Source organism: Ursus arctos, unplaced genomic scaffold, assembly GCF_023065955.2.
Source record: "Ursus arctos isolate Adak ecotype North America unplaced genomic scaffold, UrsArc2.0 scaffold_9, whole genome shotgun sequence".
Classification (NCBI taxonomy): Eukaryota; Metazoa; Chordata; class Mammalia; order Carnivora; family Ursidae; genus Ursus; species Ursus arctos.
The window spans coordinates 37,306,733-37,334,395 of NW_026623111.1; the positions used below are offsets into that span (position 1 = coordinate 37,306,733).

At 36.7% G+C, this 27,663-nt stretch overlaps 1 protein-coding gene across 3 annotated transcripts in view; it reads right to left on the reverse strand.

Annotated features, from left to right (window-relative positions):
- The window catches only part of GABRA4 (gamma-aminobutyric acid type A receptor subunit alpha4), a 60,601-nt gene that overhangs the window by 20,072 nt on the left and 12,866 nt on the right, over nucleotides 1–27,663 (reverse strand). For 2 of the 3 annotated variants that reach the window (XM_044387646.3, XM_026508831.4), the window contains exons 3-8: nucleotides 24,862–24,929; nucleotides 23,635–23,855; nucleotides 23,379–23,461; nucleotides 20,674–20,817; nucleotides 19,687–19,839; nucleotides 12,951–13,210 (exon numbers count right to left, since the gene is read on the reverse strand). In XM_044387646.3, coding sequence (XP_044243581.1) covers nucleotides 12,951–13,210; nucleotides 19,687–19,839; nucleotides 20,674–20,817; nucleotides 23,379–23,461; nucleotides 23,635–23,855; nucleotides 24,862–24,929 — 929 coding nt within the window. The remainder of the gene's footprint in view (nucleotides 1–12,950; nucleotides 13,211–19,686; nucleotides 19,840–20,673; nucleotides 20,818–23,378; nucleotides 23,462–23,634; nucleotides 23,856–24,861; nucleotides 24,930–27,663) is intronic. The other variant, XM_044387647.3, reaches the window with a different exon arrangement.

Below are 27,663 nucleotides of genomic sequence, written 5' to 3' on the forward strand. Positions count from 1 at the left end.
GCTAGCTGCACTTACTGGCTGCAAAATGACTAGGTAGTAACCAGGAAGTCAATTGTAGCAAATAATTACCTTAAATTGTCTCATGAGATTATGAGATCCCCTATGGATTGTAATTTTAAACTTTAACCCCATTATAAGATGTCTATTAAAGTCATGTATATCTGGATTATAATTTGAAATAATTAACTTAAGTCTTTTAGCAATTTTTCATTGCTGGAAAACTGCTTTTTTATATTTGCTCCATTGTTAGGGTGACTATCTAGTCTATTGGTCAAGCCAGGACATTTTTGTCCCAAACAAATCCTAAATTGGGTAGGCCACAAGGGCAACAGGCAAACAAGGAAAAGTCAGCCTTCCTATTATACATTAATTGAAAAAGAAAACAATAAAAGTTTCCAATTTGCTAGGGATTTGAAGACCACAGAGAAAAAAAAAATGTATGTTTCATTCAATATATGATTTTAAGTCTTTCCATATTCTATCTCAATGATGCTTCGAAACACTTCTTTAAAGTATTTTTAGTAATGAATTTGATAACATAAATTTGGCTATGGTGCAAAAGATATTACCCATTGCAAATGTGCAAAAATGAACGATTTCCATAATTTTGAAAGATGAGTGCATTTCATAAAAAACACTGCGGGAAAATAAGTCTAAGAAAAAAAGAACTTAAATATTGCAAGTACTAAAGGAGAGATTCATTTTTTTTAATTAACCAAAAACAAACAGGATTCACCACATAAAATTTAATTCTATTTTTATGAATCGCTCAGGGATACTAATATAACTTTCTGTCAGCAGATCAAGTCCCCATTGACCATAATCTATTTCAGTCCCGAAATGTATTCTTGTTCTGTGGATAATAGGTAACCTCCTTGGTGCCATTTTTAGATCAGCCCGTAGGCAAACATTAAGCAGAAAGCATGTTAACATTTTTCAGGATCAGCTAAGCCTTTAGCAAAGTGGGTTTCTTGCTTGCAGAAGCAGCAATAGTGAGCTAAACACAGGCGAGACTGCCCGTTGATGCTCTCCGTCTGTACAGCCTCAACGGCTTCGAGTCAAAATAAAATAAATAAACTAACAAAACAATCCTACTGAGAATGTTAAGATGCCCATAGAGGATATGTTCCCATCAGCTCCAGGCACACTGAGTACAGGTCCAACCTAAATCTTGGTCTTCAAAACAAACTCATAAATTTTAAAAATGCTAACCACTATAATCACTGGGACAATTTATTTTTAATTACCTGTTTTGCTGTCAAAAAGAAACAGTTGATAAAGGCAATTGTAAGTCAGTTCTAGGCCTCATCTTCACTTCAAAAGACTGTTTTTGACTTTTTAAAACCATTTTTAACCAGTATTAATGGTATTTTCATATGGTCCAACCTAATAAAAACTGGCTTTTGTCAAAACAATTCACGGGTTCATTTGGCCTTGGAAGGGGAGGCCAGTGAAGGTCAAGTGCTCAGCCCCTGCTCTTCATTCATCACTGCAGTCCACATTTTTTTTAGTGATGGATCTGCTTTAAGAATATAACTTTCATATTACTATATGGTTGTCCATCTCTTGCTTGCTTTGTCTGGAAGCATCTTTCAAGCTCCACGAGGCCTGCTTTTTTCACCTTCCAAACGGGATGCGCTTCTCAGTGCTTCTCCATTCAAACCAGCTCTCAGAAAGGTATCGATTATACCCTTTTTTCACATACAACCGAACAGCACTTCCTTATGTGGTAGCGTGTAGGTGTAGCCTGAACGGCACAGTCGAGCGTGACTGTCACCTGCATCTAGTAGTCTGTCTACATCAGGAGCCGGAGTAACCCAAAGGAGACTGAGAGTCAAAGGCATAGCCAATGGAAGGGCAGGGAGAAAACAGTTTCTACATATGAGATACTTCGAAAGAAACCAGGTGGTTTCAGATCAAGAAAGAGTCATGCAGATTTCCTTCTGTAATCCCCAAACTCAGTGTGGGCCTTAAAAAGTTAAAAAAAAAAAAAAAAGGCAATACCAGAATGGGCGTATGGGAGTTTTCTCTATTTTTGTTGTCATCTAGGACTTCTCTTTCCTGTCACTATCGTTATTAATAATATTTTATGGAGATGACATTGCATTCATTTATTCTTTGATCCATGAACTCAGTCAACAAATATTGGATGGATTTACTGGGTGCCAGGCTCTGTGCTAAATATTGGTCCTAAAGTTCATAATCTTAAAGACTTTTGTTTTTCAATCTATCCAGATGTTCACAAGTGTTCATAGCTGGTTAAGCTAGTAATAATAGTATGCCCATTTTGTATGTGAAGAGTTGGCTTTCCACTCCTTGGATTCGGAGTCTACCCTCAAATGCCAAAGGTGTGGCGGAAGAGAAAGTACAGCTGCACTAAGGATGGGGATCCTTCTTCCTTCATACCTCCTCCTTTTCTTTTAATAGCACAGTTTTTCACTTTCAAGGCACCCCATGATGTCCCCATTAAACTGATTTGGCTTAGATAAACTTTTTTGGGAGGTAAAGACAGAAAGTGCTCACAGAAAAACTAAACCACACCCTCATCCTCACACCTCCATTCTTTTCTTTGAATCCCCTAAAGACTGACTGTAGAGCCCACAATTGTTTTCAGTGAGTCAGACAAAAAGCAAATAAAAGTAATTTTTTTTAAAGTTTGTTTTAGCCAAATTTCCCCCAAAAGAGGGAGAGAGCATGAGATAGAGAAGCCAGATTCACTGGACTACATGGTTGGGAGTCATAAGACTGGAGAGAATAAGTAAGTTCCCCTGCTGGTCATCTTTATGACCATGTTGGAGTTATAAAAATTGAAGTCAAAGTGCGAGAGAAACTGAGGGAGAAAGAAGAGCACCTTGCAGAATAACTAAGTAAGAGGAATATGAAAACTCAGGATCACTATAAAAGAGGCTTTGTGAGAGAACAAGATGTATTATTCAGGCAACAAAGCTAGACAGGGTAAGAGTCTTATGAAATCTGAAATTCCAGAACATAGAAAACCATATCGTGCCATACAATCTGAATGGAACATGCCCTCTCCTTAAATTGACCAAAACACATAATAATCTTCTACCAGAGATATTTTATATTCATAATATCCTCTAATTCATTTAAATGAAATGAAATAAGTAATACGCAAACTGATAATTCTTGAAACTTCTAAAACATCTGAGGCTGAGTGAAAAGCTAGAGATTTAGCTATGTATATTATGTTGTGAGAAATTAGTCCCTCAAAATAGCAAAAGGGAAATTGGCAGCTTAGCCAAATAAACCAGAAGGAATGGATAATCTTACATAGTAGCTTAGGAAAGAGAATTTGCTGGAAAATGTAGCTAAACATTGAGGGAATTTGTTTCAAGCAGCTGTAATTTTTGAAGCTGATTTTTTTTCACTCTTAAAAGAAGGGCTGGTTCACTCATATTACTAACATAGATGGAAAAAGATCACCAAATTAATAAAAATTTGAAATACCATTTAAAAAACGCTTAATAAAATTTCACTGATGGAACTATGTGGTTCCTTCATATATTGCTATCTCTGGCAACTGAGTCTAATGAAATCAATCAGTAATTATTTCTTGAGCACTTGCTAGGTTCTTAGAAAAATATTTGTGCCAGAAGTGCTGGAGAAATAATGGAGTAAATGGAGAAGTAATAAAAAAATTCCAGTAATAGAGTAATAGTTTATTAATCATATAGCATTGCTAGAATGATCTTTAGGTTGGTCCATGAATATCACAACCCAAGCTAATGGTATTTATAGTAATGAGTTAGCTCATTTCCTTGCCATTCTCCTGCATCAGCTGCCCATCGGGAGATTCACCTCACTGCCAGGCTGAGTTCTCCCACCAGCCCTCTCAAAGTTCAGGATGTTTCTTCACGACATTCCCTGATCCCTACAGAATATTTGCTCTCCTTGATGATTTACATCGCTATACTCTGCCACCTGACATAGTACACATTCATTTAGGGCAAAAACTCTCTCTTGAGCTTCTTTAAAATTTCCCCTACAACCTTCAAAACAATTCTTCTGAGCATATGTTCTAAGTAAATATTGTTAATTAAATATATCAACAGGTATAAGACAGGTTATTCCAAATCAAAAAATGATAGTAATACTTTTGAATGTATTTTAAAATGTTTAAAATGTCAAAAAATGGGAAAACCATGGACTGCTCTACAGTTTGTTGAAATGACTGTACTAAATCAATTTATAATTTTTAGCCTTGACAAAATGCCCATGTGTTTTATGCAAAGCTGGAGATTTGGAGAGTGTGACTAATTTTCTGTGATTTTGGCTTCTATGTAAACTAAACTACTTGCTAATGGACAGGGCTTATTTATAAACAGGATAGAGTTCCAAAGTATGGCTTATACTTTCGACAATGTGAACATTAATACAGCCTTTGGGAAACCTGGAACTGGGAGGGCGAACGAGTGGGTGGTGGTAAGGCACAGAGGGTCAGTAGTGATGGTAGCAGGTTATAACCGGGAGCAGCAAGTCCTAGTGGTTGTGAACCTAAACTTCAGAGCCAGATTACCTGGGTTTAAATCTTGGCTTGGTTACTTAGCAGCTGCATCATTTTGGACAAATCACTTAAGCCTCTCTGTGCTTCAATTTCCTCATCTGTAAGCTAGGATGAAGACTGGACAGGACTGCTGTGACGATTATATGTGTTAATATGTATGAAATGTTTAAAATACTCTCTGCTACTTGGTAACATAGTATCATTTGATTCTCTTATTGTTATTGGAACAGTATGATCTTTACTATATAGGTGAGTATAAAATAAGCTGAATATTTTTTTTTTATCTCATTCAGTGAACCCAAAAAGAATCACCCTCCTTCTAATCAGTTCTACTGAAGTAAGCTAATGTTAAAGAATATAAAGCAAGCTGGCATTATTTATAGATAGTAAATGAGTTTGCAGTAATGCAGAATTTTCAATTAGAAGGAAATTTAGGGGGCTCCTGGCTGGCTCAGTCAGTTAAGCGTCTGCCTTCAGTTCAGGTCATGATCTCATGGTCCTGAGATCAAGCCCCATGGTGGGCTCCCTGCTCAGTGAGAAGTCTGCTTCTCCCTCTCCCTTTGTCCCTCCCCCTGCTTGTTCTCTTTCTCTCTCTTAAATAAATAAATAAAATCTTTTTTAAAGATTAGAAGGAAATTTAGATACAGTCTTGCATAACTTCATTGTCTAACAGAGGAGTACAAACCCAAATACTAGGGTGTGTGATTAAAGCTACACTGGAGAACTGAGAGTAGAGACACAAACTCTTTATGCCTCCTTGTTTTCTCTAGTGAACCGCAGCACCGTGCACGTGAAAGTCTCCAAAACACTTCACCAAGGCTTATTGTCCTCAACCATAAAATTATGTGTATAACAACACAACAATTCATCCTGGGACTCATTGCAGAAATTAGAGATATCTCATGTAAAGCAACCAGCACTATATATTATGTACAGATACACACACATCTATATGGAACATAGTAGACAGTAACAACAAGGATGATGATGGTTACGATGTGCTACCTCCCCTAATTCCATGTACTACATAAATACACTTCACAGCTTCTTCCTTTGCCATGATATTTATAAACATAAAATACATGAAAATAAAAGAAGGGATTTACTATTAATCTATAGCTATACCACACACACACACACACACACACACACACACACACACACACCCTACCCTTATAAATCAAGGTTTATAAGATGCCTTACTCTTTCCTTGAACACTGGCTAATATATCTAGCCTTCCTAAAGCAGCATCAGAATTATGGCATTTCCCATTCTGGAGGAAGAAACAGACTATATATTTCATTATGATGCTAATGTTGGCGTTTTTCTTCCCACGCAGTATTATTACCAATAATCACCCAAATATGCACAACATGGTTTTGATAAGCTATTAAAACTGATTGCTTCTCCTCCTTTTGTCATTTTGAATGATGTCCCTTAACTTGTCACTTTTTGTATTTCAAAAAAAATAATGTGGAGTCTCAGCTTAATTCTCTGTCATATAACTTATCATTACCCTCTCTGCTTCTCTACAGCATTCTTCACATTACTCATTATTTAATTACTTGAAATTAATCATTGAATGTTGGTCCTCCCTACTATCCTCATATCAATGAAGGGAGTGAGCACAGTATTCCCAGCATATTGACACTTAATAAGTTTTTCATAAATATATTCATAAATACAATAGGTTCCCAATATGTAATTGAATAAAGAGGCTGGTATTTCAGCAGACAGGTCTGAGGCAGCAGTGAAGATTTCAGAGTAAGTTCCCACTACAAAAAGTATGCTTGTATTAATCTAAACCCAGGACTCAAACAACACTTCTATATCCTAAATATACTACTAACTCACAAGACTACTAGCCTCTCTCTTTCCCTAGACAACCCTCCTAAGTATTGTCTCTGAGTCCTCAGTGCCCTGCATGGTGACCGGTGCATAGCAGTTGCTTGGTAAACACTTGTTAAATGACTAGATTTGCTCTCAAGGATTAGCAACATGACAATTTCTCATGAGTCTGCATAAGACATGTAGCAAAATCAAAAGATAAAAAATATGGCTGAAAATGAAACATAATTCTGTTATTCTTGACATAAATCATACCTTTTAGTAATTGTGCAATTAAGCAATTACTCATTGCCTAAAGAGCATTACTAACTACAGAACATTCTGTACTGAACAAGGCATGGGCTTGGGGAGGTACAATTTATATAAGATGTAAAGAATGTCATTAAACTACTGTCACAAACACACGTAAATGTCAAGTGAACTGACAGCACTGCTTCACGTCCTTTTTCAAACTGCCAAAGAAAGAGATTTTTAAACTCAGCTCAGAAATGAAAGAAATATGGACAAATGGAAAAATGAAAGTTTTTTGCGTGTTAGCTTAAACTATTTAAAGAACAGCATTTCTAAGGGGAGTTTTGAGAATGATTAAAATGAAAATCTGAAACTGACCTAGTTTGTACACCCTGTTGCAGTGGAATGAAGCTTGTATATTACCAACCGCTAGGAAATCATTGTATTTAACGCCGATGTTGCTAATAGGCATTGACGTCTGTGTAAGTGATAGGACTAAAATGAGCAAAGGACAACAAATGATGCTTTCCTCCTAATGCACAGTTGCCCTTGTGCTTTACTGAGCTTTTCGTTTTGTCTTATTTTTTTCAAAGCATCCCTCTCAGCTCTACTGCTGCCCACTCGCTAAGCTCAACTGCTGGCAAGTGTGTCTCAGAATGCTAAGACGGAATATCTGCTGTTCTCGATGCCCCCGGCAAGCCAGCTCCAGCTCACTACTTAACATCTGTTTGATGTTCTCATTTACTCTGGTGAGAAAGAATTTTACATAAAATACGAATGTTTTTGGACACGGTTGATATTTATATAATTTCAGAGGCACCACATTTCCCATTGTTCAATTCCTAGAGTTGATTCATTATAATCCATCAAAAAACTATAACTATTAAACACCATGCAATGTTCTGTGTGAGGAAACAGAAAGAAACCATAATCAATTTCATTAAGGAGCTCGCCACCTAAGCTAGGTAGATATAGCAATCATATATGAAGTGATTTACTTATGCAAAATACTTCAGGATATTATAAATGATAAATTTTGTGATGCATACTTTAAATGTTGAAGATGCTTCAAGAAATAAAGGGTAATAATAACCACACAATTGTTTACTGGGCATTACACTTGCACTATGTACTTGACATGTACAATGTTATTGAACCCTCATGATAAGCCTTTCCGGTAGGTTCCATCATCACCCCCACTTTGTAGATGTGGATCCTTGAGACCATGTCCTTGAGATCCTTGACCTCAATCAGAATGAAACACATATGGGAAATAAGGCTTCATCTTGACTTTGAAGAATGGATAGTAAAAAAGGAGATTCTCATGAGTGCACTTAAATTATTGAATCCAAGAGGTACCTTGAATTATTTATATATCTTTATATCATCTTTTTCTTAAAGACTCTAAGTAGAGCAAATAGCTCTTTAATTTTACAAATATCCTTGTAAGAATCTACAAACACTTTAAAACTGAGAAGTCCATGAGAATAGTTACAGTGAAAAGGAAACAAAGAAATTGGATAGATGGGAAAGGAAAGGTATGCAGTGGAGAAGTATGCATTTGCAGTTTGAAAAAAGAAAATCATCATTATCGTGGGAAGGGAGAAAATGTCCTGCTATGGAAATTGCCACTATCTAGACTTGAACTAATTAGCTTCTTCATTAAAGGTGGTTCGCTGCTCTTCTCTGTTCTAGTGAATGATGCCACTACGATCTCATCCCCCATTTCCATCAACATTTCTAATCCGTCATTAAGACTTGAATGTCTGTAAAAGTTCTTGTTGCTGATATGTAAGGAGGGCTCAGAATATTTTGCTATTGTTATGAATGAAACTGTTGGGCTGATCATTTTATGCATGTATATAATATATACGTTCTACTGTCTACTCTTTACAGGTATATCATAAATTAAATACTATAAAAGAGTTTTAATAAAAGAGAACAAGTTCTGCATTCAGATGCAGCTGAATTAATTTAAATATTGGGTATACCATTTCTTGAGTACATCATTTAACAATTTCAAGCCTCAGTTTCTTCATTTGTAAAATAGTTATCACGACCTTGAAATTAAGTAACACATGTAAAGCATAGCACATAGTACCTGACACAATTTAAGAGCCCAGTTAATTTTAGTCATTGTATCATTGGGTTCTTTTCACAAGATACAACATACACTCATAAATGCATACTTTCTAACTGAACAAGGACTATAAGATATATTTTCAAATGATTTTTAAAAAGAGGATTTTAAGAAATCTTCCCCGTTTTTATAGTTATTTATTTTCTAAACCATCCTACTAATCCAAATCACCTCGTCAGTGGGAGAACAGATACTCTCAAAAGCAGTAAGGACATGGAAGGATACAGCCACAACAATGAAGCTCAACTCAAATACTGGAAGGACAGAATCAAAGGCAGAATTAAGGTAATGTTGAGCAGAGAAACAGAACAGCTGCTTTGCCTCCTGAGATGCCCAAAGACATATTCAAGCTGCCCACAGCTGCCCTTAGATTCTGCCAATCCGCCTTTTCTCCTTACTTCATGAATATTCCATACTCCATATGTATTTCAATTCCCCAAGAATAGAAATGGTCACCATAAACCTCTGCCAGGCCATTAACAGTCCATGGGTCACATATGGTGACAATGAATCAAACCACTAGTGACCTTACCAAAGGACTAGTGAATTACCAAATGTCATGTAGACTCTCAGGGGGATTCCAAACGAGTTTAAGCACATTTTAAACAGAGGCAGCATCATTCAAGTAAGTAAACAGCCATACAAGTTGGAATACATATTTGAATAAACAAATTTCAGCTGACAAGAATCTCTTACTGAAACTCCGAACTTTATATATCCTTAGAATATTTTCTTCCAATAATGTGTTTTAAAATTTTGCTCTTAACACAGTCTTTCTCCTTCTAAATTTCCTTCACCCTCTCTCTCTCTCTCTGTTCCTCTTCCGCTTCCTCACTCCCTCTCTCAATTTTAATGTGTTCTCAACCTTCAAAGTCGAACTTGATACTGAAGCCATTCAGTGACAACGGACACTCCAAGAGCTGGCTATGCTCTGGCAGGAATCTGGAGTTAGGAGGATGGGTGGGCTAGGCTATTAATCACTGTCTTTAGAACACAGATATTCTTCAAGTAAACTGCTGTGCAGATCTGAGTTATTATACATACATAGTCAAATGCTGTAGAGGACATGAAGCCTATGATGTCTATTTTGACTAGATTTCCTTCCCCACCCTTAAATACTATGAATCTATGCCCTCACAAATTTAATCTTCCTGACATCGGTCATGTCACTTGCACGCAGGTCGTGACCCATCCTGCCGAGAGGAGCTACTGAATCAGAGTGGACTTAGTCCATCGCGTGTGTTCAGCTGAGCATGTATTGACAATGGCAACTGCTGCAGCCAAGAGAGATGTTTAAAGGAGTAAACAGAAGATTGTTGGTCCTCTTCCCACCTTTGGACATTAGCTTTATTCTGATTAAGTGGTACTTTGAGGTATTTATAATATTCCATTACAGCATGAGTACAAGTTCACTTTGCAAAAATGAAAAGAGAACTATGCCGACTCATTATAAATAGAAAAAATTATGTATATAAAACATGTCTCCAAATCCAGAATCTCTGGACTTGAGCAATCCTGGGGTTGGGAGAAGTTAATAACTACATGGGAGAGTTTTATACTTTCAACATTATTAGAAAATCATTAGTAGAAATATGTTGCCTTAAAACTTTAAAGTTAATCACTGGTGATATAAAGATATGATATGTAGCTTCCAAAGTCCATGAGAAAATAAAGAATAAGGAATTTAGTAGTAAAAATATATTACAAAAGTACATATTAAGAAAGAATACAAAAAGTATTAAAATCAGACCAAATAGAATTCAAAGGAAAAGGCATTATATGGGACAAAAAAAAGGTTATTTTATGATTAAATATATAGACTGATATGAAAATAGAGCAGTTATGAATCTTTACATGTTGCATATCAGAGCATCAAAATGTATAAAACAAAAAAATGTCAAAATGTGAGAAAATTTTAACACAAATCTCAAATCAGTGGGAGAACTATTTGTGTCTTTCTTTGGTGTTTGAAAGATCAAGAAGATGAGAGGTGATTTATTAGATGGATGATAATGTTTTAAGTAAAATTGATTTAATAGCTACAAATCAACTTCTTTCAAATTGCCATCAAACACTTACAAGCTTTTAACATAATTCAGAGCATAATGAAAGTATGAATAATATTTACTTTTGTGCAGGTAACATTTCTGAACACAATGTGATACAACTAGAAATAAACAGTGGAGCTAAATAAAACAAATCCACTTCAGAAATTTTAATATTATCTTCCAAATAATTCTTAGCTTATAGAGAAAAACAGCCATGTAACTGTAGAATATTTAGCAAATAATTATGATAATACACATCAAAAGTTTTGAACTATGGCCAAAGCTGTATGTAACACAGCTCATCGCAATAAAGGAAACTTTATTATTAAATAAAAAAACAGTGAAAATAAATTAGTAGGAATTAAACTCAAGAAACTAGAAAAAGAGTAACATAATTAACCTGCAGAATGATAGAAATAAAATAAATCACAAATCAATAATTAGAAAACAGAAGCAGTAAAATAAATAAATAAGTAAATAAATACCCAAGGCTTAATTTTTTTTTTTTTTTTGGAAAGGAATAGTAAGTAGAATGTTTCTACCAAGTCCTCAATACAACAGAAGAAAGCAATTAAAACGACAATCAAAGGCAGAGAGGGCATAAATTTATCCACGGGGAATGAGAAAGGAATAAAGCTGCAGATAATCTTTTTTTTTTTTTCACTGAAAAGAGTATACAGAATCCTTTCCAATGATCTTAAAAATCTTGTGAAATGGGTTCTTCTAGAAGAAAAGGTAAACTACCAAAATTGACTTAATGGGAAGGGCAATAATTTCCCTACCTGCTCACATGCCCTTCTTAGAGAACCAGCACCTAGAGCTCTGTAGGACCTGTAGATTGTTGAACCCTGACCAGTTAATTCCCACAGGGGGTGAGCGCCTAACCTGATTTGTTCTCTGCCATCTTCCCGCGGAGGACCTCCCTGACCACCTATATTCTGAATGGAATCCCAGCCCTCTTATACCGTGGCTGCAGGTCCGTCCTTCCTCTTAGGGGCTTCTTCCCTACCACAGCTCTGTCACCATCTAACACCCCGCGTGTCTTATTAGTTATGTTCTGTAAATCATCTGTCTCCCTTTCCTCATCCTACACACCTGTCAGCTCCACAGAGCAGGATATTTGTTGCAGGGGGGAGTGGGGTATGTACACTGAGGATTCCCAGACCATGAACAGAGTCTGTCACATGGTTGGCATTGGATGTGTATTTGTCGAATGAGTTAAAAAAAATAATTAAAGGAATTAATGAAAGATTCCACAAATAAGGGAATGAGTTATTATCTACAGACAACGAAGTAGATCATTTATAAATACTTTGATTTGGGCTAAAGAGTGTTAGACCACCTCTTGTGGCAACTACCGTAAGGCTGTGGAGAAGTGACCACAGAAACTTGTCTGCTGATTCAAGAGGAAGCTGAGTAGATTGAGATTAAGAAAGAAAGAGATAGTGGAGGAGGAGGGGGAGACGGAGGGGGCAGAGGACGAAGAGGAGCTGCCTGTTTGCTTGCCTGTTTTCATGAAGCTCTTGCTGTTTTTGTACAACTGGAGTCCATGAGGAAACGTTACTTTAAAACTTTTTTTTAATCCCAGAATCACTGGTGTGCCCAATGTAAATGACAGCTCTTAGATTTTTATATCCTTTTAGGTCTGTCCCTTTAGGACAATAATTCTTCACCTTTGGTGTGCATCAGCTACAACTATGGGTCTTCTTGTTTATTGGTTTTGTTTTCTCGTTTCATACAAGGGCACAGGCCCCACCAGTCCCCATGGAATAGTTCTAACGTAGAATCACGTTAAGAAGCGCTGCTTGACTTTGTTCAATGAACTCTATGAAAATGACTTCTCAACCCACTCAAAGATATCCACGGGTTCCTCTTAATGGTACACGTCAGATTTTGTCCCTGTCAAAAACTTTTAATTCTGACAGGAGGTTTCAAACAACTAGCTCCATGTAAATCTAGCTCATCCAGACCTGTGTAATTTTTAAGCCATTAATCACAGTTTTAAAGTTTACATGTACAAGGATCCTTTTCTATTTTTCTGGATGTTAAACGACTTACAAATTGTTATCAGGATTTTCAAATTCTCAGTTCTTCCCCTGGCAATGCAAATCTGACCAAAAGGCTGCAATCTGAAACTGAAGGAGATGAAGTCAAATACCTGCAGAGGAGCTTCGGGAGGCTTCTCTCTCTGCACAGGAGCAGCCGGTATTTCCTGGAGGGCTTTCGATGACTTCCTTTTGGCTTTTTCCATTTGAATATTGGTAAAATAATTGACAGCAGCAAACTCAATAAGGGCGGAAAATACGAAAGCAAAGCAGACAGCTATGAACCAATCCATGGCAGTAGCATAAGACACTTTGGGCAAAGAATGCCGTGCGCTGATGCTCAGGGTGGTCATGGTGAGGACTGTGGTTATTCCTTCAGAAGCGAAAGAGCAAAGAGACAAAATACTTTAGCATTAATTCCATGAAAACCAACAAACCTTGGGACTTGGTGGGGGAGGGGTAACAAAGTTTACAATATCTCAAGCCATCTTTGATGGGAGATTCAAACCCTAGCAGTTCAGTGAGATTAGCACAGGTTTTCAAGTAAGAGGCAGATATCATTAAAATCCCGGCTCTTCCAATCATTGGCTCAGTGTGACTTGGATGAAGTGGGGAAAACTCATTTGGCTTCATTCGATACTTACCTATTGGGTTTGCTATAAAGATTATAAGTATATACGGCACCTATCATATATTGGACTGGTATTAGTATCTGAGCCAACGTACCTGAGAAAGTCAACACATACACCTAACAGGAAGGGTGACTCATTGACGCACTCATTCTCAACCAGGAGGGAGCAGTTGATAGCACTGCAATTTGGAGCATCAGAATTTCTAGGAGACGCATGGCCCATTGCTATGGAGACTCACGACCAGGAAAATCAAGAATCATAGACACTTAAACTGAATATTACCTATTGAATTAAGATAATAATAAAATAATAATCTAGTTGTGAAAGAGCTTAATTTATAAAAAGCAATAAAAGTATTTTTCTGGAAAAATAGATTTCTAGAATAATTTGGCTTTAAAAATATCAGACATCTACCGTGCGTCAGTTTGTGGTAGGCAGGGAAATCTTTGCAACAAGAATAGAGGTACATCTCTTTCATCAATAGGTTTCTGAAGCATATCGTCTCCAGGGAAGCCTTCTCCTCAGCCTGAAAAAAAAGGTTAGTCCCCATTCTCAGCGGAAAAATTCCACTTGTCACTGGAGCTATAGAGAAACGTGTTATTTAAGGAAGCTAATTGTTGTCTCTTTCTGCATCTTTGTCTATCTGCATATATAATCTATGTTATCTAGTTAAGCTTGGAGATTTCTGTGAGAATTTACTACATCCATCTAAAGTCATTCTAGGGACACCTGCGTGGCTCAGTCAGTTAAGCGTCTGCCTTCAGCTCAGGTCTGATCCCGAGGTCCTGGGATGGAGTCCCGCATTGGGCTCCCTGCTTAGTGGGGAGTCTGCCTCTCCCTCTCCCTCTGCCTTTCCCCCTGCTTGTGCACTCTCTCTGTCAAATAAATAAAATAAAATCTTTAAAAAACTAAATAAAAATAAACATCCTATATAATGCCCAGAATAGCTCCTGAATTGGGGAGGATGATGAAGATAATGAAAAAGTCACCTAAACTATATATTCCAATCCATGTCAATCCTTCACCAAAAGCCAAATAATAACATGTCAAACTGAAGAGACAGTGAGCCCCATGCAACAGTAATGGAATAATAATATTTGAAATTAGGGAGAAATTAAATGTCTCTCCAACTCAGCATTTAATGATATTCTGCCTTGCTCCCTAATTGCTCCACGCATGTAGGCCTGTCTCCACAACCTCATTTAGTGTAGGCTCCTTCAGGGCAGAAATGCCGAACACGGCTTCAGTGTTTACCATACTTCACATAATGCTGGATACGTGATATGTGCATAATAAATAAAAACTCATTTTTTCACCTCCTCACCACTCCATTTTTTCTCCAGTCCCTTCTGAATTGTCAATGTTTAGAACATAAAAAATTAGAACGACCGTGTAGTGTATAAGCTATAGATCTTTTAAAAATATTCCATAAAAGCTACAGAGAAAGAAACTTGAGGATTGGGTTGTATTCCCTTTTTAAAGAAAAAAAGTGTGATGTTTTAGAATTTTATTCATCTAAGACAGATTTTTAAATGTTTGCTGGGTCAAATAGGAAGATATTGAAATAGCTATGAAAACGGAGTACTGTGAATTTACTGGACTTCATTTCAGAAAGAAACCCTAGAACTTTTAGGCCTCCATTTGATCTCAGAAGAATGGCAGCTTTCCCATGCTGCCTGTGAGATGTAAATTAACTTTGAAAATTTTAGCTACAAAGTTTGAAGATAAATCAAAGTTGTTCTTCTTATTCATAAAAATTTAAGTTTAATGGCCTATTAAGAATTCAAAAACGTTCTTGGGGAGCCTGGGTGGCACAGCGGTTAAGCGTCTGCCTTCGGCTCAGGGCGTGATCCCGGCGTTGTGGGATCCAGCCCCACATCAGGCTCCTCTGCTATGAGCCTGCTTCTTCCTCTCCCACTCCCCCTGCTTGTGTTCCCTCTCTCACTGGCTGTCTCTATCTCTGTCAAATAAATAAATAAAATCTTTAAAAAAAAAAGAAAAAAGAATTCAAAAACGTTCTACAACTTCCTTGTGTGTATTTCCTCTACTATCACAGAAATTATGCTGAAAGCATTTGGAAATGAACTATGAACCGTGAGGCCTAAATAAGAATACTGCTCAGAGCTCGGAAAGTTCTACACAGCATAGTGTGATGACCAAAAAGGAAAACTCAAACTCAAATATACGCGATTTAGCATTTCCCAGGTTGCTTTGAACAGTTCTTTTTTTTTTAATCCCAGAACAATTTCTCCTGCAGATCTGAAGTAGTGGTCCTTCATCTTCTCCTGCTGTCATGTGAAGAAATTCCCTTATTAATGCCAAGTTAGGAAGATATTAATGCCATTATTGAGCCTTCAATCCCAAAATGACTTTCTGATCACTAAGGAGGGTAGATCACCAAGTTCATGAAGATGTTAAATGATGCTGTGGACATAAATGCAAAAAATGTGTGGCCACTTTCCATTTCTCTTTCACTGGTTTGAGTCAATTTGGTTTGAAAGCTTGTAGAATAGTCTTTCAAATATCATGGTTCATGTCTTATGACCGTTGACAAAGTTAGGAAAGTAACTTGTATAAACAAGGGGCTAAGAGTTTGAAGTTGCCATCCTTTTAGAGAAAAAGTTGTTCTCTGCCTTGTGGTCAAACTTAAAGAAAGCACTAGCATGACACGAATGTGCTTCTAACAGCTGTTTTTAGACAGAGCATTTGGTTAAATAAACACCAAAAGAGTAGCGAATCGAAGCCAAACTTCAGATAAGAAGCCATGCTTCCTCTGCATCTAGGAAGACAGTGCATCTGCTCTAAATGGCTTAGCTGGCATCTACCCTGAAAACATTTCAACAACCCTAGAATTTTTTTTGACACGTTCAAGTATTGATGCCAGTACCTGCTTTTATAATGCTGAATATGTACCATATTGGCTGGCCCAGGAACTGGGAGAGGACGCGTAAGAGTAGGCTAAGACTATGCACAAGAGTAAATTTTTGGCTGGCCACTGCAAGAAAATGAACTAGTAATGATTTAGATACGCCAGCTGGCATTTACTCTGGCTTAACATTTTACTATACCGAAATAATTAGAAGACTTAAAGGCATACAACTTTGCAGATAGAGGGCCTTTGGAGAGAATTTAGCACACTCTGCTTCTCATATTTACACTAATTAATTTGGGGGGAGGGGGAATTTATTTTTCCATGATCTCTGGTGACATCCCTGACCTAGCACATTCTCTCCCTGAGTGAAGAAGGAAATGAAAATTAGGGAAAAGAAATACTAATCCAGACTTAATTTTTTACTTAAATCTCATATGAAATAGACTGCTAATGCTCCCCCAATACTTAAAACTTAACTTCTTTAGGAAAATGCCATCTCAGTGCCTCAATGAACAGTTTAATAGTTACCATTCTGACACATCTTAGGTCTTTGAAGACTTAATTATTATACATAATTTCCCTGGTCAGTCAAAACCAACATCTTGGCACATGAGCACAAGACAGGCAAATGTCACAGTTCAAATGGAAAAAGCTACCCACAAATTATCTTCAGCACACATCCATACAATCTCACTCAGAAGCTCTGGAATACTCCACAAACACCCACATCCTCATACTTCCTGTGAAGACAGAATAGCAGAGTAGAAACGGCAGCAGTCTTCGAAGTTAGGCAGAAATTGTCCTGGATCCATAACTTATAAGTGTGACTTTATACAAGTTTCTTGATTTCTTTGAGTTATATTCCTTATTAAAACTAATAACACCTACCTTGCTGAGTTATTGTGAAGAATACATGAGAAGGCAAACCTTATCATCACTATTATTAGTATTATCAGTATCCTTACTACATGCCACCTAATATCCTTACAGTGTCTTATCTGTTGGAAATGTTGGTGAGTACCACTGTAATCAATGTTATCCTTCTCCACACCACTGGAAATTTCTATTGTTTGGGGACAAGTGAGACAGTACAGTGGCTACCAATTTGTATTCAACCAAAAATGCTTTCAAAGCTTATCAAACAATCACAATTACTATAAAATACAGAGGACATTCATATCATAGTATCAAGTAGTGATTCCTCAATGAGGTAGATGGCAGCATGGACTGGCATAATAATAAACACTTAAATAAAATGTATTATGTGATAGGCTTTGTTCCAAGTGCTTTATCCAAATTAATTCACTTAATCCTCATAGCAACCCTATGAAGTAGGTACAATTCTTCATCCTGTTGTAACACATGAAGAAACGAGCAGAAGTAACTCATTGGAGGGTTACGGCAAATCAGTGGTAGACCTTGTGGTTAGAACTGAGGCTGCCTGGCTGCAGAATCTGTATTAAGACACTATTACCTCTTCATCAGATGCACAAAAGATGGGTCAATATTTTCTGCTCTAGATATTTTTTAGGATCATAGAAGAAAAGATGATAATACGTGTACAAGCGATTTTATTTTTATTTTCAGATAATAATTCTTGAAATATTGATGTGATTTGTGCTGGGGAAAGTTAAGGGAGTTTGGTCTGTGCTCAGCCTCCACAGAAACTTCCTGCCCGGTCAGGCTGACTCTGAACATGATATGTAAAAACCCAAGTCTATTATGCACACCACATGACGTAAGGGGCGTGAAGGACCTAGCAGAGTGCCTGGTATTACACAATAACAATAAACGTTTTCTTGAAAAGCAATTAAAAATCAAGGAAACCAAGTCCCAACAAAATAAATCTCCTCTATGTGAGAGAAGTACGAGAGAGAGTAACAGATACGTACTAAGTGCACCACGTGCCCTGTGTTGAGTACTGAACATCAATCTAAATCCTCACCAGTCCATGAAGGAGAGATGCATGAGGACAGAGATGTATATGGGTGGAGAAAATAAATGCCAGATTCCGGTTTCAAACCCCAGTCTGTTACAGCCCAAAGCTTAGATTTGTGAGTTTCTTTTTCATTTTTACACCCATTTTTAATAGGTAAAATTTATTCAACACTTGCAATGTGCTATTAAACTTTAATTGAACCCTCACAACTCTGTGAAGTAGGTAGTGCCATGCTACCTGCTCACTGCCCTCCTGGGGTCACCCCCTGCCCCCAGCATTGACCCTTCTGTAATAGTTTCCCCAGTAGGGTTCTTGAATAAGCCTAAGAATAAGGTGGGCGGGCGGGGGGTGCAGGCGTCTATGGAAAATTTCCTCATGTTCAGGTGCATTGAGGACACTAAGACACCTGATCAGTTCTCTACAAGGATGAGGAAGTGGAATGAGAAACTCCCACCTCCTCCAGGTTCTCACCAGCATCCCTCCTGCTGTTGTGTGATAAGGGATATTATACCATGGCTTTGATCCTACCAACTAGAAGAAGCAAAGGGAGTGTGACATCTCTTGTGAGGATTGTACCTCCAGTCCAGAGCAACTGTGAACGTTTTCCTTCTTATCCTACTACTGAATGCTTTTACTACTCACAGTCAATAGAAAAAGAATAGACAAATATGTTAAATTAAATAAATATCATTATAACTAATTGTATTATTTAAAAACATGGCTGATATACAGAAGACTTATTCACAGCTATAAAAATTTAAAACTGATGTATTCTGGACCTCATATAGTTAAGAATATGATATACAGGAAGCCATTATAAAAACAAAAAGAAGAAAAGATGCTTGTGTTCAGAAAAGAAAAGAAGTGGATAGAACACAACAATGAGCTAATAAACTAAGCATACAATACCATCCAACTGAATGCATTTAAACCACTTGCATCTTGTTCCTCTTCACTAAAAGGCAAATTAGTCTAAGGCTTTCATATTCATTCAGCCATGACTTTTATTTGTTTTAAGTTCCCAGTGCATTTCATTTTAACACCTAGATATGATTTTAATTCAATTACACAGCATTAAGGTAGGAGCCCAAGAATATCACGAAAAGTGAAATCATACCCAGATTCACACTTGGGCTGCATCTGCCTGGTCTCAAGAAGGGAAATACGATGAGGCCCCAAAGGAATAGATGGCCTACCGATATTCGCTCAAGCCTTATTTGTATTGACTGGGTAAAAATGAAAGCTTATGAAAAAAAAAAGAAAGAAAAATTCTTTTCTCAATACAGCTTGATATATTACTGTTTAATATTTTCTTAGAAAAAAATTTGACGTCTAAGAGCTATTCCCGTAAATCATGATCAAAATATAACGTGAACAAAAATACCCAAGAAATGAATTGCACTTACCAAATACAGTCCTAGCTGGAACTGATTCCTTGTTTATCCAGAATGAAACTTGAGAAAGAATCACTGTCATAATACATGGAATGTATGTCTGAATCATAAAGTAGCCCATCTTCCGTCTGAGGTGGAAGTGAACTGTCATAACAATATATTCACCTACACATAGAACATATTATTCGGTACGCACGCAATTAGTCAATGATCTCATGATCGCACTTCAGACTAACGAGCAGTATTTTAGACAAAGAATGATCTGTGGTGCATAGCAAGCAAACTGAGAAATACATATTTCTAACTAGGGAGGGAATGATATTGAACATCATTACACAGAAAAACACTTTTGTTCTATATAGTGGTCAAGCGATTTATTAAGCTACAACTTTTTAAAAATTCTTGCAGTGCTTTCTATTTTAAAGGTCTGGTCCTGAGAAAGCAATTTGCCTTCCATTTCAGCATTTTCTAAGAGCAGAATTTAGACCTAACTTTTATGGAAAATCACTAGGAAAAAAATGGAAATACACACACAGTTGAAAATCTAAAGCTTAATTTTGGAAAGAATTGAAATACACAGATATACGTTATATATACATACATGCTTTGGGAGAGGCTGTCTTACTGCCTTAGTCTTAGGAAAGAGCTGTATTTCTAAATGTTATACATATGAAAAAAAAATACAAAGAGAAACGTATAACATAGAGCTATACATAATATCCCTGAGTTCAAGCATCTTTTATGGGCATTTAGACAAAAATCTAAACATTAATAAGGGAAAAAAACTATAAGATTTCTGGTAGCTGTTGATAAATATTTTTAATGTGACATCTGAAAGCGACATACTGAGAAAGTTACTTAGGAAAGCAGTGGCCTTATTCTCAGACTATGAAGCCCAAGATTCAGAAGACTCAAATCCCAAAACGTGTTTTTCAATCTCACTTGCAGGCTAGAAAATTAATGCCAAGTAGCATTGACTTTAATCGTTAAGCATCTCACCCGTAATGGACTTGATAGTTTCACTTGATACAGTTTGCCCAACCAAGTCATACTGGACTAAGCTGGAAGACTCCTTTGGAACTTCCACTGATTTCTCAGGACCTTTTGTCCAGGTATAAATCATCTCACTCTTCGGATATGCATCTGAATGAGAGCCCAGAATGTGATTAGGGTCAGTGGTCCATTGTCATCAGTACTGATGGTCAACACTTAAGAATATTACACATGTTCAAGAAAGATGGAATAAAAGGAAACAATAATCATTATGATTTACTCAAACATGCTTAAGATTTAAAAAACTGTAGAGATTAAATGAAAGGCCTTGCAACTCAGCATATTTCTTGTTTTTATGTCAAAGAAGGGGAGAAGGAGAGACTAAAACTAAGGCCACTTAAATGTTATATATGCATCAATGCACTTGGATATGCTTCCATATTAAGAGGATAAACAGTTAAAAGCAGAAATAATGCTCCTCCACCAAAAAAATACTTCCTTCCATTCTAACTCACTTCCAGTGCTTGACCAATACTGACTTCTTCCATCCTAAGGCAGTTCTGCCAATTAGAAATGTACCAGATGCTGCATATAATCATACAACAACAAAACCAAAAACAAATCCTACCCTTGGAAGAGCTCTCCAGGGGTCACCTATTCCAGACTGCCTCTGGGCAATACCCATGCTGTTTGGGAACCATTCCTCAGTGATGACTGGCTCTGCTGTTTGTAAAGCTCTCCAGGGAATATAATTACACAACCAGTTCCACTACCTTTAAACTCTTACAATCAGGACATTTTCCCTTCCGTCTTCAACAAATCCCTCCCAGTGGCAATTTAAGCCTGTTTTCCATTATTCAGTGTTCAATGTGAATGGAAGCCAGCTGCTTGCTTTACCAGTCTACCCACAGCAGATAGCTTTACTCACACACAAAGAAGCTCAAAAGAATCACGATGAATTGGTTCCCTCCACAAACCTTCCTAAAATGGCTAGAGCACAGTCGGTCCTCAGCCAAACTGCTTGATTCTACAAAGGAGTTGATACCTAAGGAGACTAGTTTTACAAATGATCTCACAAAACAAACTCTGAGGTATGTATTGCCGTTTAGCAGTAGACAGTTATAGGTCAACATTTCTCTCCTGAAATATATTCATGCTTCATCATACATTTAAAAGACCCGAATACTATGTCCCCGCCCTTGATATTCCAAATCAGGTATCCTTCTCTTGGTGTCCTACCTTGATACAATAACCTTTCTCTTAATGATTCAATATTTCAGGCACGAAGTGGGGACATGGGCAAAATGGGTGAAGGTGATCAAAAGGGGTCTTTTTAATTCCTTACCAAAAAATCAAATTCCGAAGAGTGATTTCTTTATTTAGCACAAACTCTGATTGAGTAGCAACTATGTTCAAGTCACTCCCAAGAGTGCTGTGTATGGGAACTAGAAGGGGCTGCATGGGAAAGAACTTCCCATAGATGAGAACTATCTTGGGGGGGATTTTAAATTATTATAGTACCAATGGTATTTAATTCTGCCCCCAGGGAGATTGTCCTTTCTGTCTCTGTATTTTTTTTTTTTTTAAATCTTCTCTCATTAAGTCACTGGTCAGGGAGCAAATGACTCTCTCTAGCATTAACTTAGCTCACTGAATACTGTGATTACTAGGGGTTGTAAAAGAAGGGTGAAGGCCAATTCTCATTAAGTTATGCAATGAGCAATGGTAATAGCAGGCAACAGTTTCACAATCAGTGCACTAAGGATCTGAAACAATAATAAAAGCCAGCACCTATTTTTGGTACTTTCCAATGAAGCAAGTATTGTAGCAGACATTAGAAGAGGCAATCTCATTTTTCTGCCATCTCAGAGAAGGAAGCTTAGGGGGAAAGAAACCCATATTCTTTTCTACCCATTCATTTCACCCTCCTGCCTTCACCTCCTCAAAGTATTTCCAATTCATCTACCTCACAGATTCTTCTCTAGTGCCATCCTTATCTAAAGCCACTGCCATCTTGGATGGTACTAAAGCAATAGCCTCCAACTCTTCTCTGCTTCTACTCTAACCTCCCTACAATCCATTCTCCATAGAAAAGCTAAAATGAAATTGTAAAATGTCAGTCAAAGAATGCCAAATCCCATAGTAAAAGCTTCCAAGGGCTTTCCATAGCATTTACAATAGAATCCAAACTCCTTAATGTGGTCTATAAGGTGGCATATTATCTGGCTCTGTCTGTATATCAGACCACACCTCCTACTATGCTTTCATCATGCTTCAGCCATTTTGATACTAACAGCATTGCTGATATTATTCTAACCCTTGTCATTTCAAGAAACCCTGAAACTTCTCTGACCCTTTTTCAAATCTACCATAAAGAAGTCTGCTTGTAACACACTGTTCATTTACTCCCCGCCCGCTAAAAATCCTTTGTGCTTTCTTTGTTACACCACCAGTGCATGGATTTCAGAGGTCCCTAAATTTCACCACGGACCACCAACTTATTATTAATGAGTCAGTCTACCTAGGCTATCTGTACAAGTAGATTTTTGGTTTTTGGAAAAGAGGCTAAAATAGTCCCCTAAAAGTCAAATCTTAGAGAGTTGTTTTCATGAACAATGATTTAAATGAATTATGGGAAATCATGCACATAGATAAATATCAGCTTGCGTTAGATACCAATAAATTCTAACAATATTTGTATTATAACTTACAACTTCCAAATTTCAAAGGGCATGCATGACCATCCATGGGGAAATCCACCAATCTCATGGGACACTCTGCACTTATGGTGAGTCTATAGTGGAAAAATGCAATTAAAATTAACTCTTACTTTAAAAATGATTTTATGACACCTAAAATGAGAAGCATGGAAAGAAGGAAGGAAGGGCAGAAAGAGGGAAAAGGGGAAGGAGGAAAGAATGGAAAAAAGCATAAAAAGGGAAGAAGGAAAAAGACAAAAATGACTACCTCATTGTGTATAAAATAGTGCCATTTCTCATAATTCTAAAAAGCTTATTTGGAGCTGTCATATTATGTGAAACAGATTTCTTCCCATTCCTGAAGAAAGTATCAGGGGTCCATACTTTTGTTACCATCATATTGTTCAATCTCAAAATTTCAATGGGGCCATCATATTTTAGTCTTTTGTCAATCCATGTCTGTCTGAAGAACACATCCATTGTGTATTCCTAGGGAAATTAGTTTGTGACATATTCAAATCACAAAGGACTACGCATAAATACACATTAAATCCTAGCCTCCTTCCCACTCATAAAAAAAAAAATCTACCCAAATAAAAACTAAATTAATAGGAGCAGAAATTTTCTTAAATGAATGGAGCTAAAAGATTCTCAGCAATTAAAGCATGTTATGTCCATCTTGATACCTTAATCTTCTACTTTATTAGATAAGTAAATTACCATACACATGAATCATTCAGGAGTAATTACTATAATTTAATAAAACTGCCAGAACCAGGTAATTACAGTTGTACTTTAGACCAGGTAGCAAAATTAGTAAAAGTGTAACAAATATCATGGCATAATTAATCATAAAATTGTTGGCATCTCTAAGACAAAGTAAAATACATAAAAAACAACTTTATATTCACAGAACTTATTAAAGTTACCTTAAGAGCCCCAGGTCAAGGGAAAAAGGTAAAGTTGGTCCTCTAAACTTTAAACTACATATATTTAATATTAGGGGGCACAACTGAATGGATGAATTCATCCTGACCAGCGTTTGGTGTTCTAACTTCTTTAAACATGAGAGAGAGGCAGGGTGAGAAGGGATTGGGTTGGGGGGCAGGGAGTGAGCAATTGGTCCAACATGGAATACTAAATGCAATTAGGACTACAGTATAGTTCCATACAAAAACTAATTTTACTCTTCAATTTTCTCCTCTTCAATAATTTTCTAAGGGAAAATTTTACTACATAAAAGGTTGTGCCATGGAGACTAGTAATAAGAAAGTTCTTTTCTTTGTTGAGAATAATTCCAAACCAAAAAACAGTGAAATGTTAGAGCCAAAATGCAAATTCAATGTCTTACTCCTTATAAACTTTTGAGACTAATTAGGAGGTTCTTTGACTTTCTAGCTGTGTGTGATTAATGACAAAATAAATATTAATTGCCCTCTCTTGTGCATGTTTTCTTCAAACCTCAAGAGGTACATTAAATTTCCCAAATACCTACCATTTCAACATCAGAGACAGGTCCAAAGCTGGTGACATATATGTCAGTTTTTACTTCTGTAACAGGACCTAGTAGATATGAAGTAAATGAGTGAAAAAAATTACCAATTTTATAGGCAAGGAGGGTAATTAAAGAGTAAATGCAGATATAATATATCATGTTTTTATTGGCATCTTAAATTTTCAGTGAAATAATGCATCTCTCCTAAAATTAAAAAAAAAAAAATGTAGACAAAAGAATAGAACCAGAAAGCAGTGTTTATTTACAGGCAAAACAAAACAAAATAAACAACAACAAAAAGCCTCCCCGATTACTTAGGGGAACCTTGTTTCTTCAAAAATACATCACCTCCGGGCATTGTTATGACAGGCAGAGCAGGGAACAAAAGCTTTTAGCCTTTGTAATTTTTTATAGTCCATCATCTGATTGGCCTTTAGTAAAGAAGTGAGCTATTAAAAAGAGGAAACGTAGCCACAAGAGTAAGGAGATAAACCATAATACTTGTAAGGGATGCATCTTTGGAGAGCTGAGAATTCTGGGAAATAACGAGCACAAAAATGATTCATGTCACCTTTAACAATAGGCAGACCATCCACTGGTGACTGAGATCAAAGATAAACTCTCCTACCAGTCAGACCTATTCACTTCTTGCCCCCTACTAGCCATTTGATCTTGGGCAGGCTATTGAACCTCTCAAAAGCAGCAACCACACATATCAGGCAAGACTGTTGATAGGGATCAAATGAAATTGCTCATATGAAACCCTGAGCGCAGTGACTCTCTTATAAGAGTACTTATTAAGTAGTAGTTTCTCTTTGCTTCTGATAATGGCCACTACGGAGATTCTTTCCCAGGCCTAAATAAGACTGGTTCAGAAACAAACACATGGGTGTGTTTGGCAGAAGAGAAAGGTGGGGGGCATCATGACAAGGGGGCTGACACAGATTTTAAACAAAGGAAAATTGCCACAATCTGGGTTTAGCATGGCACTTAAAATCAGAAATTGTGGAATAAATTTGGCTCTAACACTTTTTAAATATATGATCTTAGTCAAGTCGTGAATCATGATAGGTAAAGGTTTTAATGAGTATTAACTGAAATTATAAATGTAAATGACTTGTCCCAGTCTCTAGAATATAATGCACTCAATAATGATAGTAGTTATTATTATATATACCTTTTTTACTGCTAATAAAAATAAAAAATTGTTGCTCTCTTGAACATCATTTCCTTAAATGATGGCTTATACCATTGTTTGGCCAGAACTAGCTACTCTGTATTGGAAAGAATAACATCTGTTATCAAGATGGACTGTTTCCTTTGGATTCTGGTTGGACAATTGGATTTATGCCAAGAAAAAAAAAAAAGACAAAGAGCAGCTGGTATAGCTTAACGCCCTACATCTAAAGTTATCCTTATAGAAATGAATCAGAGTATTTCTCCCTGTACAGGACAAAGACCGAGCCACAGGAAGAAAAATAGTTTGAAGGAGAATGAGATAAATCTTTCTTAAATAAGTATCCTAAGAAAAATATATCATTCGTAAGTAGTGTGAAAGAAAAGGTATAGATTAAATTGATCTATCATGAACTTTCATTTAAAAAAAATAACACCTTTGGAAAACAGAGAAAATAAGTGTGAGAAGTTAATTGACTTTTTGTTTGAATGAGCAATTGTAAACAACAACAAAAATATGGTAGTAATAAGCTCATCAAACCAAAATGTTTCAGGAATACACAGGCGATCCAAGAAGATGGTAATGTGTGGTGAACTTTAGAAGACAGAGCTTTAACTCAAAGTGGTTCAAGAGTGAGGCAAATCACTCTGCTAGTTACTTGAGAATGATTATTAAAAGCACTAAGTTACTGCAAGTCAGAGCAAGGAGAGATAAGTTACTTAGAACAATTAAGGTTGCCTATGTCCTGACAACTGAACCATTTGTTTGACAAGATTCTTGAGAATTCAAAAGTTACTTTAAAGTTCAATTTCGGGCAGTGGTTCTCCCTTTAACTGGATCAGAATCACCGGAAGGTTTGTTAAAGCACAGAATGCTGGGCCCCACCCTAACCCCACTGATTTAGTAGGTCTAAGGTGGAGCCTGGCAATTTGCATTTCTAGCAAGTTCTTAGGTGATACAGTTCACTTTATTCTAGTTTACGGACCGTGTTCATCTGATTTCTAGAATAGTATTTACCAAATTATGTCCCGTAAAATATTAATACTGTGAATGTTCTACGGGAGTAAGGGAAGTATAGAAGAGGAATTAGGCCAATGATATTTTTACTTACAAATTTATTTTAAGGGGTGTGGGGTTATGCTAGTTCTTGTAGTTACAATGATTTCATGATAATAATGGGTATTTTCAAATTCTTACATAATACTTTCTTAATGATTCTTGAAAAAATATTTCTGTCCAGAACAAGAATCTTAGTATTGTTTAGTTTGTGACATTATTTGGTATTTGCTTTATATGATCATATAAGTCTTCAAGATTAAGTGAGATCCTAAAACTATATGATTGGTAGAGGGATTTCATTTGGACACTCACTCAATAAACATTAACTGAATGAGCACCTGCTGACTGTCAGGTTCCATACCAGGCCCTAGTACTACAGTGGTAAGCAAGACTTAAGAGTTCCCTGTCTCACTGAGTATTATATGTAAGTAATCAATCACTAAATTCTATTCCTGAAACCAATATTACACCATATGTTAACTAACTAGAATTTAAATAAAAATTTGAAAAATAAAATTAAATACATCAGACAGATAGATAAATAAGTAAATAAAAGAGTTCCCTGC